The 13,205-nt window shown below is 41.1% G+C and overlaps 2 protein-coding genes across 3 annotated transcripts in view; both read right to left on the minus strand.

Moving 5' to 3' along the window:
- LOC131448629 (disintegrin and metalloproteinase domain-containing protein 11-like) overlaps positions 1-1,882 on the minus strand; it is a 41,784-nt gene extending 39,902 nt beyond the window's left edge. For both annotated transcript variants that reach the window (XM_058621238.1, XM_058621237.1), the window contains exons 1-2: positions 1,459-1,882; positions 293-426 (exon numbers count right to left, since the gene is read on the minus strand). In XM_058621238.1, coding sequence (XP_058477221.1) covers positions 293-426; positions 1,459-1,504 — 180 coding nt within the window. In that variant the 5' untranslated portion in view covers positions 1,505-1,882. The remainder of the gene's footprint in view (positions 1-292; positions 427-1,458) is intronic.
- Positions 1,883-3,952: 2,070 nt separating this feature from the next.
- dbf4b (DBF4 zinc finger B) lies at positions 3,953-11,284 on the minus strand. The gene is made up of 12 exons (XM_058620157.1): positions 11,141-11,284; positions 10,432-10,602; positions 9,641-9,838; positions 9,310-9,360; positions 9,150-9,219; positions 8,862-8,926; positions 8,631-8,670; positions 8,443-8,488; positions 7,132-7,263; positions 6,910-7,048; positions 6,680-6,813; positions 3,953-6,570 (listed from the first exon to the last, which is right to left on the minus strand). The coding sequence occupies exons 2-12, from the start codon at positions 10,579-10,581 to the stop codon at positions 5,211-5,213; spliced, it is 2,385 nt and encodes a 794-aa protein (XP_058476140.1). The 5' UTR covers positions 10,582-10,602; positions 11,141-11,284; the 3' UTR covers positions 3,953-5,210.
- Between the last annotated feature and the right edge of the window lie 1,921 nt (positions 11,285-13,205).

Here is a 13,205-nt window from a genome sequence, read left to right on the forward strand (position 1 = left end):
AAAAGGGTAATACAGTACTTTGATAAAGTCTGGTTATATGGTTTTAGAACAACTGAAAGAACCCTCGTCTTTATTCTTTGTTTGTAGTGGCATGGACACTTTCACAGGGAGGATGAATCTATGCCACTCTGATTGCCCTGCTTTGGTCTCTGGTTTGATGTCAGAGATGACTACAATGAATGTGCACTGAAGTGAAAGGAAAAGGTAATTAATGTGTGCTGAGTGAGGGCACACACACACACACATAGACACGTGGATGTGGAGGGGAGTCACAGGTGCAGGCAGCACTCACCTGCTCTCCGGCGCTGTGGTTTCGGACTCTGGTGTCCAGGCGGCTGTGAAGCAGCTCCTCCTGTGAGTAGATCTGATGCAGGAGCCGCTTGGGCTGAACGACCTCGTCTGCGAGAGGGAGCTCTCCCTGCAGAGCTGCAGAGGACAGACGCACCGGGAAAGGTTTAGTGTAAGGCGATGAATAACAGAACAATCCAAACAGCTCAGTTAGAAGAGCTGGCGCCCCATAGGGCAAAGAGTCCAGCTGCAGTGACCTGCGTTCAATTCCACCTGTGGATGTTGTCTTCCCACTTGTTCACTGTCCAATAAAGCCCAATAATTTTACTTAAAACAAAATTGCACTATCAAAAAAAAACACTGCAATCGTTTGATAGAGATGAAATATGTGACAAAAAAAACCATTAAAATGAAGCGCTGCAGGAATTCAACAAAATGTCAAAAGATTTTTAGTCAAAAAGACAGTAAAACTGAACCAAATAGGAAATCCTACTGCAATTTCACAATATAATTTGTTTATAGTATTGTGCAGCTGTACTTCAGTGCACACTACAATAAAAAGGACCATAATTGGCTTTCAAATATAAACTGCAATTTGAAAACCGGCTGCACATTCCACATTGTACGGTTTAGAGATTATTTTGACATATTTGATCAATGTTTTCAGTATTCTATGATCATTTGTTGTTATTTGTCTGTCTGTGACGTCTAGACTCTCAATTCTCTTTCCTGGTTAAGTAAAGGTTGTACATTATCATTTTATGCCAACTAAATACATACATAAACATAAAGCTCTCATTCTTTGATAGTGTTATGTGGTATAACGCGCCATTCCCATCACAGATGAACTTTGTATTGAAATGAAACACCTTGGAAGCTTTTTTTTTTTTTACAAAAAATCAGAGAGGAAATGAAATATATAATATAATATATATAGGTGGAAAAAAGGCGGAATTATTATTGTTATTATTATTTTAATCGAAATTGTGTCCTCGTGCACACGGGAGGATCTACCATATCTTTTATTCTGTAAAGAGCGCTCATCCTAAAAAGCAACAACACAGTCGTTGTTGGGTAAACAGTGACAGTGAACGCACCATCTCTTTGTGATCGTGACGCGCAGCAAACTAAAGCCTGACTGAGGCGATGGAGGAAACACAGCGTTGTTACCTGTGGCACACGCTGCAGCGAACAGCAGGCATCTCACCGCGAGCATGGTGCTCACATAGTCCCACTGATTGATCCGGTGCGAAGCCGTTAAATGGATCGATGGGGAGCGCGGTGCGCGCCACAGCAGCAGGAGCGACAGGAGGAGCAGCAGGAGGAGCAGGAGGAGTGAGCTTCACGATGAAGAGAATCACAACAGCGCGCCTCCTTCAGACGCTGCGCCCGCATCTCTCACCTCTGTGTCCGCCTTCTGCCAGCTCTGAGCGCCCTGAAGAGACTCCTGCGCTCTGATCCTACAGCACCAACAACATGGTGTGTGTCACTGACACTGAACTCCACTCTTCTCTCCCTCTCTCCCACACACACATTAACACACGCTCACTTATGTCTCAGCCTATAACCTCACTGGTCCTTTCTCAGGGCTGCGCGAGGAGCAGATGATATTGTGACATATGGAGCACGTGGGGCTCGACAGACCCACCCACTCCCACTCTGATGACATTTCAGGCCCCTGATTTAATTAACTGCTCAAACATGCGCAATAACGTCCTGCTATTCATCATAATTTAAATTAATTGGATGTATATTATAGGTTTAATTTTTTTTTCTCCCCAACCACTGGCCCTTATTAATTCTTTTCATCTTTTTTTTTTTTTTTAAAAGCAAAACAAAACAATTTTGACTGTGTTTTATGTATTATTGTATGTTTTGTGATATTTTAAAACTTCAGCGTCTTTTCCTATGATACTGTGTAATGAAGTGTTGGTAACTCACTCATCTTCTACCACTTTATCCTCCACATGAGGGTCGCAGGGGGTGCTGGTGCCAATCCCCAGCTGACATGGGGCAAAAGGTGGGGGTCACACCCTGGACAAGTGACCAGTCCATCACAGGGCCACATAAAGACAAACAACCATTCACTCTCACTCTCACACCTAAGGCCAATTTAGAGTGTCTAATTCACCTAATCCCCAAATCTGCATGTTTTTGGGCTGTGGGAGGTAGCTGGAAAACCCGGAGTAATCCCACACACACACACACGGAGAGAACATGCAAACTCCATGCAGAAAGGCCCTTGTTCCGACCGGGGTCAAGAACCGGTCTTCTTGCTGCAAATGCAACAACAAATAAATTTTGTTGCAAAGAGACTCTCGCACACGGTCTAAACTTGCAAGCATGATTTTATTGTTGCAGTTGTTGTTATGTTTCGGTCCTAGACCTTCATACAACGTTAAAGTCATCCGACCCTCATGTGGAGGATAAAGTGGTAGAAGACAGATGGATAGGTTATGAAAGACAGAGGCAACAGCAACTTTATCCTAGGAAAGTGAGTTGGCTGCAAACAGTTGTACTCCTCTGGACCCACTCACCCCTGCTGTCCACAACAAACCATCCCTGAGCATATGCACTCAGTCCAAAAAGACCAAAAGAGCCCCAATACAATTCACAATGGCAATTACAGAAAATGAGATACAACAATTAAAAAAAAAATGATTGCAAATGGAAATAACTTCAAAGAGAAAACCTCAGAGCGCGACCCGGGTTAAATTTCACCCACAGTCATTTACTGTGTGCTCTCCCCTCCCTTTCACACTTCACTATACGGTCCAATAAAGGCAAAAATTATATTTAATTTCTGCAATTAAATTATTTCAACATCATTTTACACACTAGAGTACATTTTTTTTTCTTCATTCACACTTTAGGCTTAAATGGTCCAAATCTGAAATTTCATGTTTTTGCACTCTGATGTGACCACTTGAGATAATCTACTTTCTGTTCACGTCATAAAGAAAACAGAAACAGTACGGTCAAACTCACATATGAGCCAAATAAATCAATAAATCAAGATTTGACTCAGCATGGAGTTTGTAAGCAGCCACAGTTGCAGCTTTTGTGGCCTTCAGAAAAACATTTCAGTCTTTATTAAAAGACAACGGTCAACACGGACCATCCAGCTGCAACCTTTCAAATAATAATCTTGACAAAAAGGAGTCCGAGTCAAGAATGCTTGAGATTTTTAAATTTCTACCTAAATTTAAAAAAAAAAAAACACCTGCTCACTGCCAGACAATCTCCCACACTGCTTTGCATTTACCAAAGAATTCCGTTACACACGACAGAAATATCAGGAAACCTCCTAAACTGAAGGTGGGATTATTTACCTTTCGTGCGATAAGCAGCGGTGGTTTTGTCCACAGACACTCGCACACAACGTATCATGTAATTACAACAATCTATAGCATATACGGTTATGCAACACGGCCTGGAGATTACATATCAAATATTGTTTATGTCAGCTGAAACCTCCGAGCCAAACAGGACACAATGACCCAGTGTTGCCCTTGCCTCCCTATTTAGCTCTCGCTGCAAGCAGTGTCAGCATTTATTAAAGAAATCTGGGAAAAAAAAAAAAAAAAAGAAAAGTTCAGCATCACATCAAAGTTCTTCACTTTGCTTCAAAAGTATTTCCCTAAATCATTCAGCAGGAAATGTGTAAGGATAAAAACATTTATTTAAAAATAATGTACAAGACTTCACTTCACATGATACTGTGTCCTTCATGTAATGAATGAATTCAAAAGGTGGTGTTATTTCTTTGGTATGCGATGATGAGTCTTTAAAAGCAACACTATGCAACTTTTGCAGGAAATTCTCTCACTGTAGCAAACGTGCCACAGTGAAAGCAGACGTTTTTAAGACGTTTATCCTCAATTTATTAACTTTTTTGACAACTTCTAATTTACTCTGCCATCGTCAGCATGTGACCACATAAGTACAGCCTGCTCTTTAAGCTACTAAATTTCACTGCATCACTCTAAGCTGTACTGATTTTTACGCAGTACCAAAAGATATTCTGCAGAAGCATGACATGAGAGGGAAGTGTCAAGTGAGTAAGTATGTGTACATTTACAAGTTATGCGTGAGGAAATGAGGCTAAAGTGTTTTTAATTGTCCTTGCTGGGACTGTTTGTAGCCGTTTTGAGTCTCTAAACGAACAGAGTGCAGTAAGTGTGCAGAGTGGGAATAAACAAGTTTGTGACCCGTCATAATAAGTCTGATGTAAAAGGTTGCATAGTGTTGCTTTAACGGTAACTAACAGAGAGCAGACCATAAACCCCTTTCAGCTGCTGTACATGACTAAAATGTTCATCTCTCTAAAATAACAAAAAAAAAAAAAAAGAAGCTGTGAGATCAGATCAGACACGGTTTGCCTCACAGGTTGTGCGAGGCTTCCATTCCATCTATGCCTCGTCTCGCCTGCTTGACCATCAGCGCTGGTGCGGTTGGGATCTGATCCAGAAGATGCACTTACACTAATTGAGTAATGCCCCCTTCAGAAAAGCCTCATTAAATACTCAGCACGACCGTGTGTTCCCGGACATGGCTGCTGAAAGACCTCAGTCAGCACAACATACAGATATTGCTGGAGTTCTGTGCACCAAGAAGAGTTGGGGGGGTGATAATGGACGCTCTTTAAATTCATACGCAACATCCAATATGCACTTACTACCACAGAGAATAAAAATAAGCTTTTCTAAAAACAGCTGAGCATTACATTTTAGTTTGCACTAAATTTTAAATATTTATTCAATGTACACGTCAGTGGCTTATTATAGGGTTTAAGTGCTGCCCATTGCCCATTCTTGATGTGGGAAACACAGCCGAAATGTCCAAGACTTAGTACTCCATTCTGTGCCTTCCAGCAGTGGTTTTTCCAATTATTTAACTTACATAAAAAAAAGAAACAAAGATCAGTGCTGAACTTCAACAATCTGCACCACCGTCCTGGAGAACACCGACGGGTCCATGTCTCGTGATGTTGCTGCCGTTGGCGGCTGAAGGACAGTGTGCAGACACGACTCGTAGCTGGTGTTGTGTATCCAAGTGCAAGGCTTGTGGAGGAGTTCTTTGTTAAGCTCGCAGCTCTGCTCTGCGGGCGACAGAGGTGCGGCCGAGGCCGTGTCCAGCCGCGACAGCAGGTCACAATCCCAGTCCGAGTCTGACGATGACGGCGAGAACATGGCCAACTCTGGGATGAAGGTCGAATCGATGCACACTGAGGTAGAGTGGGACAGTGAATGCCTAGAGTCTTGACTGGAAAATCCACTGGGACATTTTCCATTCTTGAACTGCAGTGGAGGATTAGAAGTCTTTAACTTTGAGGGAGAAACTGTGGCAGACGTGTGACTATGACCCAAAATGTCCATTGTCTGCACAGAGGGAAGACATGATGAGGTCAAATCCTGTTTTATATCATATGCTAAACGGAAATCAGATTTTGCCATAGTGTCACTTTCTGGCGTTTTAGATTTATGCTCTTCTTCAGTCCATGTACATTCGTTAAATGTCACTCCTGCCCTCCTACTCCTCTTCTTGCTGTGGACACGATCAGCGCTGTCAGATCGACAGCGTTTTTTGGGATTTTGCACTGTAGTCGGCGACCGAGGCAGAGATCGTGATCGGCATGAATCAGATTTCTCGTGCTTCACACCGCTGCTAGAAAACATGATCCCACTTGATACGGAAAAGCTATCCTGGTTCATTTGTTCTGCTCTTGTCACAGCCTCAGAGGAAAGAAGTGGGATGGAGACAGCCGGGACAGACTCAGACAAATTCTCTGCAGTGTCCATTTCACAAGCAACTCCTTCCACAGTTTCCTCTGCAAAGTATGGCTGAGGACTGAGGACAGGAGGGTCCGAGTACAGGCAGTTTGTCTCCATAATGTAGGAGGAATAAGGGACTTGTGGACTGAGGACTGGGGGTAGGGAGTACGGGTCGGGGGATGAACAACGGGTTAGCTGCTGGCTGGTTGAGGTGTGGGCTGGCGGTTCAATATCTAATACAGGCATAGTGGGGCTTGAAGCGCGGGGCTGGATGTCAGGAGGAAAAAGGCATTCTGTGGGATTGATGTCAGCAGGTGGTGTGGCTGAATTTGGGATGGGACACTGATCTCCTGGTGATAGGACGGCAGGGGCAAGAGAAGGAAGACCCCCAGTAAGAGTATTGAATGATAAACTTTGTATGCGCAGGGCTTGAACAGCACGCTCTGTCTCACCATCAGTGAGAGGCTCCAGTTCACAGACCTCCGGGATAGGTAAAGGAGTTAGTGGTCTAGAAAAAAAACAAAAAAAAAAACATTACGAATATTAAACCCACTCACTTGCAACACAGAGACTTAATTCTGGTCATTTAGATATTGCTCGGTGAAAATCCAACTCACCTGATCAACATTTCTTCCAATTGTTGAGATGGACTGGGATTGAATCCTGGAACCATTTCAGCAACAAGTTGATCGACCACAGTGTAGTTGGAAGGATCCAGCACAAACTTGCGGTGCTGATCAGAGTGTAAGTGCTGCAGAGACCAACAAAGACTCAAATAAAGGCTCCGTCATATTATGCAAAGTGAAAAGAACACGATACTCTGTAATCATTTCGAAATTATTTCTACCTCCTCCAGATTAGTGAAAGGTTGATGACAGCATTCACAGTACGATGTGTCCTTTTTGCGAGGCCGCCACGGTGAGGGGTTACAGTTGAGAGGGGTCAGGGACTTGTCCTGGATACTACCTTCAACACGTTTCTTCTCACTAATAAACAAAGAAAGTAATGTTTTGTTTGTTTTTTTTAATTATTGCAGACGTGTTTTCAGCATCGAGTTTATCATCCTTACCTCTTAATCACTCCTTCCTCTTCTGTGTGTTTTTCAAACAGGGGAGGGGGAGGGGATTCAAACGGACTGAATCGGCCCAAGTAGCACAGTGAAGGGAATGTCACAGCCTGCATATGCAAGGGCTTATATTTCCTGGTGAGAAAACAAAAGAGAAAAATAAATAAAATGACACTGCAAATATAAAAGACAGATCATTGTCACTTTTATCATTAAAGGCATAAAAGAAAACAGTGATGGATTTGACGTGATATATTCTTTTTAAAGTGGAGCATCAGTTCAGTCATCACTGTGATGAACCATTACCAAGATACAACAAAGACATCCACTATTATACTGTAATTTAACATTCCTGTAAAACAAATTCAGCATTTCTTGTCTTCACACATTATATATGTTAGAAAATAGTGGATGCTAGTGAGCTGAGAAGTATTTGTCCTGAAAATGTGTCTTTCCTGGATGTAAAACCACACAAAAAAGCTCTAAAAATTTGTCTAAAATTCCTAAATATGAGGAAATGGGAGCAGACTCTGCAAGTGCTGCTGATAAAGTAAATCTGTTCATGTGCAATGTTGTTAAACTACCACCACAATGGCGAAAATGTTGAAAGTGTTTACGTTAATATTTTACCATTTAACTTGAAAGCAATTAATTGCTCAATATGAATTATCAGCCCTTTTTTGGATTCTGCAAAAGTGAATATGAGATTACACAAATGACTTTGACCCCAGCTCAGCCCAAATTCAACCGTTTCAGGTGACATGGGCTCAGTTTCTCTTTGTCGTGGCCCACGCATTTAGCACAGCACTTTCAATCAAGTAAATAAGAGGGCAAATGAAAAGACCTGTTAGCACACAGAGATCCCCTGCAGCAGCTGGCACTGAAGCTCATAAAGCCTCACCCAGCAGCAATCGTATCCACCTCAGTGCTCGGCTCCTGGGGAGCAGCATCAGCGCAGAAGGGGGGCTTGTCATGTTACATGATGTGACTCCTTAACAGGCTCATGTAAGAAAACTATCTGGACTGAAAAACAAACCTGCAGTGCTCTGTAACACCCAGTGGGGTATGAAGGGCAAAAACAGATGGTTGGATTCTTGGTTTGCTATCATTATGCTTCAACTGACAAAACATTAAATCTGATAATTATATAAACCCAGGCAGACCTAAAACACACCTTCTAAGTGCTTTGAATGGAATGAAAAACAGAAAAATAATAAATATATAGGTTTGGATTGAGCTGGAGAGGATGTGTACTTGGATTCTAATCACACTCCTTTGCTTGAGAGTAAAAACACTGAGAGGGCAGAAACTCACTTGCTGAAGTCTTCGATCTTCAGATATGGAGACCTTAAAGCTGCAGCTGTCGTCCAGGAGGAGAGTAACATAATAGAGAGAAACAAAAAAAAAAAGAAACAATAAAATATTAATTCCAAATACTTATACCAACAGAAGTATAGTTTTTTGGGAAATAAACAAACTGCAGCACTCAAACCAAAACCAACCTTTGACAGCAGGAGAACCTTGTTGTTTACTGCAAGTCCTCTGCAATGAAAAAGTTGACATGCTCAGTCAGATGGACATTCATTTGTTTTTATGTTATTACCCATAACAAAGTTTGTAAATGTATCGTTCTAAAAACAAAACACTTGTTTTTTACTTAGCACTCGTTATTTACTTGCTAGTAATACTTTAAGTATAAAATGCCTTCATTAGAATGTCTGGGGAACTCTTACCTCTTGCCTCTTGTGTTTCACACTGACGCTCTCTCGACTCACTTGTTTCAGATATAGAAGCACATCTGATAACACATTAAGGAAAAAGGAACCAAACGCTGTTCTGTGAAATGTGACATTTCAGTCTCATGAGCTTATATGAATAATCTAACACTGAGCAATGAGAAAGAAAATAAGTACTTGTATGGTGCCATCTACTGTGAGAAAAGCTTCACAGCAGGACAAAGCCTGATACTGTGAGATTTATACCAAGTCATTTGATCCTGTTCACTTTAGACAAAAGGATACCATCCACGTACAGAATCTTCACTCCCCATGATCGAGCATTGGCCAAAACATTGTTCCCCTGCAGTCGTTCCTATAACACAGATCCATAAGAATAAAGTCAAGATTAGAAACCAAGTCACTCATGTTTTTTTTCTCTCCTTAAATGGTTACGTTGACTTACATTGTTGCGAATGGCTTTTTCAAGCAGAGCCTTCCCTCGACTACCACAAGCCTGAAGAGAAAAACACACCACAGATTTACAATATTTCTCTCTTATAGTTCAATGGTAATATTCACTTATATGCTGAATAAATGAAATAATATTTAAGTAACATTTTGATTGTACATCAAGATAGTAAATATATATTGACATGGATGTACTTATGAGGGTTTCTTTACTCAGAGAAACAGTCTTATATATAGTCTAATATTTGAATATTAACAGCCTTTATAGCTTGAGCAGTGGCTGTGAGAAGGTTTTACTGTAGATAGATGTGATTGATGAGAAATACCACTGGTCGAGGGGTTCCTGGTTGCGGTTGCCTTTTTTCACTGCTGAGGACACTCTCTTGCCGCTTAATAGGTTGCTGGACCTCCACATTTGTCCCCTTTACCCGTCCTTTGGGATCAATACACTTTTCTTCCTTCAGACCCTCTTGACTTCCAGTCACAACAAAGTTCACGTCCTTGTGTAGGAAACTCTCAATTCTCTTTAGTAAGGAAAAGAAAAAGCACATGCATTAGTTTTTGCTTAAATGTTGAGAAATGTAATTAATTTTGGCACGGGATGGACCAAGAACCTATCATTAGTGTGGATAATAATAATAATGGTTCGATTACTTAGAAGTGCAAACTTTATGCCATTTTAAAATCTTTTCTTACACAGAGTGTTTTCTGTTTGTGAGCAGCACTACTAAAAAGGAAAAAGTGAGGGTGATGCTGATATGGAAACTTGAAAGACTTGGTGGACATCGCAGCTCAAATTGTGTGATTTTGAGTTTATTCTAGCACACAATCAAAAACTACTACATGTCACAGGCTAACATTTGACGCTTCATGCATGTTTTTCATGTTTGAAGAAAGTGGTGTCACATTGGTGGCGTGCGTAGCATAAAAAAGAGCCTTACAACTAGCACAATATTTCTTCCTGTGGAAAAAAGAAATTGGGCAAATGCTAAACTTTACAGACTTTCCCAACAAAGCAAGGCACATTACAGCAACATTATAGATGAAACGCTGATTAAAAAAGCAATAATTCAAGGATGACAGAATGTGCAAATAATGTATAAAATAATTTTCTTACCCCTCCTAGAAGAGATATGGCCTCCAAAAGCAGTGCTGTTGGACGTTTCTTCACATTATCCAGATAAAAGATCTTTCCGGCCAGCTTCCTCTCCCCAGGACATAGTTTGCCCAGAAGGCCTTTCCCCTCTGCATACTGCTGCTGGTGCATGATCCTGGGGCAGGATCTTACCTAAAAAAACAACAAATAAGTAAATAAATAAATGACTAAACAAGATGTCAGTGAAAGTCTGTCAGTCTATATTAAGGATCATTTAAATCAATAAGATATTGTATGACGTGCCTACATCCATTTGTTCTATTAAGAATTTCTAACTATCCTGCTATATTCTCATTTAATTCAGTGAATGTAAACATGGTCAACAAAGTGAACATTTCCCAGTGTTGTACATCCATCCATCTATCCACATGTTTATCTAAAAACGACAAGTTACAGACAAAATTGAGGTAAAAGTTATAACACGAAAATAATTTTACAACATATAATTGTTCTACAGAACAAACAAACATTATCATACAGACAGCACAGAGTACCCGCATTGCCTTGTTGGTTAGCATTGCGTGACGTTTGCTAGCTTAGCCTCTGATATAGCAGAGGACGCCAGGACAACAAAATGTGCTTTCGGTTCATTTATATGAGGATTTCATCGGCTCGTACACTTGTTTCTATCCAATCGGGTAAATAAAAGTTCCAGAAAACACAAACTTACTTTTTCTAACAACACTGAGGGACTGCGGCGAAGATAAAGTAGATATCCATTCACGAAAAGGTGGAGAAGCAACCGCCGCTTTTTAAAAACACTGGCGTAGACGTCAGCGTAGCGCCTGTGTCACTTCCGGCTAAATGCTGCCTCCAGTATTTTGTTTTTTATTTATATAATAAAAAAGATAACGCTTAGTATTGTCATAAAATACCGATGTTTTGTGATCTACTGGAAGCAAAACAATGAAAATAAATTATCGGTCATAGAAATAGAATATACTTTATCAGTGTCCACGTCACTCTTGAAGCTGTATTTTGGATTTTTACACACAGCTGACGCACTCCTTACGAAGGTTTTTACGGTAAAAAGCCTTCGAATCAAATTAATCAAGCCTTAAGGATATTAACATCCGGTTTTCAAAATAAAACACCGAGAGCACCGTATTTCTGAGTGTGTGTTTAAAAGCACATACAAAATCCTATAGGTTTCAGAGACATTACATGTATAGAGTTCTCTAAACAAGACTGATAAAGTTGTGTTCAGCATATTGATATATAGCATAGTGTAAATCAGACATTTTTACTGTACAGTAAATTTCAAATGAAATGTTCCACATTTGCAGTTTTTACTCAAAGAAATTCTCAACTTTGAGATACAATAAACCAAACACACAAATGTTATCCTCTGATGTTTCTCTTGCCTTGTGGCATCACTCTGTTTATGACAGCAGTAGAGTCTGTGGACGGCTACACTATGGACCACAACCAAATTGTTCAGATGTAATCAAAATTTGGCTAAACTTGCACCACTTTCCACTTTCCATAGGGTGGACCTTTAACTGTGAACCACCCCCTACATCTTCATGGAGACTATTATTGACATTAATACTTATACCAGCTGATGTTACGGTTATTGTAAGCATCTGCCTCTCTATCTTCTCTTACAAATTCTGTTATTTTCTGCATTCTACATACAAAGGGGCTGTGTAGGCTATAATGTGTAAAAAATATATGTCATATCCCCAATGAGACTAAGTGACTTGAAAGCAAAAATACCCCCTCAGCCAGGTAGGGTCATGTTACTGGAATCATATGTGACCTGCCCACTCTAAGCCTGTGTACCCATTCTGGGCTACCATAAGTGCAGTCAGTGGTTTTGGAAATATTAAAGGACAAAGGATGTTGAAGATGAGGAAAAGAAAAAGACCACAGAGTAGGATCATGGATGTTGTAAAGGAGGACATGAGGACAGTTGGTGTAACAGGAGAGGACACATTGGACAGGACAAGAGAGAGTCAGATGATCCGCCTTGGCAACCTCTAAAGGGAGAAGCCAAAAAAATATTTTTATTTAATTTTATTGAAAATATTTGGACATTCCTTTTTATAGATTGTGGAGCGATTGCAGCAGAAATTCACACATCGACACAGATCAAAGTTGCCTTTCATTAACTAAAGAACTGAGGGAGGAGTTGTACTGGCATTGATGGAACCCATGATGTCTTTATCATGGGTTAAACCTAAACCTGCTCCATCCTGCTTCAATGACTATCGCCCTGTGGCACTGACCCCCATCATTATGAAGTGCTTTGAACGGCTAGTCATGTCTCACATTAAGTCCATCCTCCCCCCCACCCTGGACCCCTTTCAGTTTGCATACCGAGCCAAACGTTCCACAGAGGATGCAATCTGCTCAGCCCTCACCCACCTGGACACATCAGACTCATATGTGAGAATGCTGTTCATAGACTTTAGTTCAGCATTTCAGCATTCAATACCATAATCCCACAGCAGCTCATCTGTAAACTGGACCAGCTGGGACTCAACACCTCCCTTTGCAACTGACTGTTGGACTTCCTCAGTGAGAGGCCACAAGTAGTATGTGTCGGAAATAACACCTCAAGCAGCATCACACTCAGCACAGGGCCCTCCCCCCAAGGCTGTGTGCTCAGTCCCCTGCTCTTCACCCTGCTGACTCACAACTGCACATCAACATACAGCACACATACATACAGCTTCACTACAGGTGAAGTTTGCGGACAACACAACTCTGGTGGGTCTCATCATCAACCA

This window comes from Solea solea, chromosome 21, assembly GCF_958295425.1.
Source record: "Solea solea chromosome 21, fSolSol10.1, whole genome shotgun sequence".
In the NCBI taxonomy this organism is placed as follows: Eukaryota; Metazoa; Chordata; class Actinopteri; order Pleuronectiformes; family Soleidae; genus Solea; species Solea solea.

What these genes read in the sequence shown, in the direction of transcription:
- dbf4b (XM_058620157.1), bottom strand. Translation starts at nt 10,581, where the DNA reads ATGCACCAGCAGCAGTATGCAGAGGGGAAAGGCCTTCTGGGCAAACTA. An exon ending in AAGATCGAAGACTTCAGCAA is followed by an intron (nt 7,264 to 8,442) that starts GTGAGTTTCTGC and finishes TTTTCTCACCAG; the next exon opens with GAAATATAAGCCCTTGCATA. An exon ending in TTGGAAGAAATGTTGATCAG is followed by an intron (nt 6,571 to 6,679) that starts GTGAGTTGGATT and finishes TTTTTTTTCTAG; the next exon opens with ACCACTAACTCCTTTACCTA.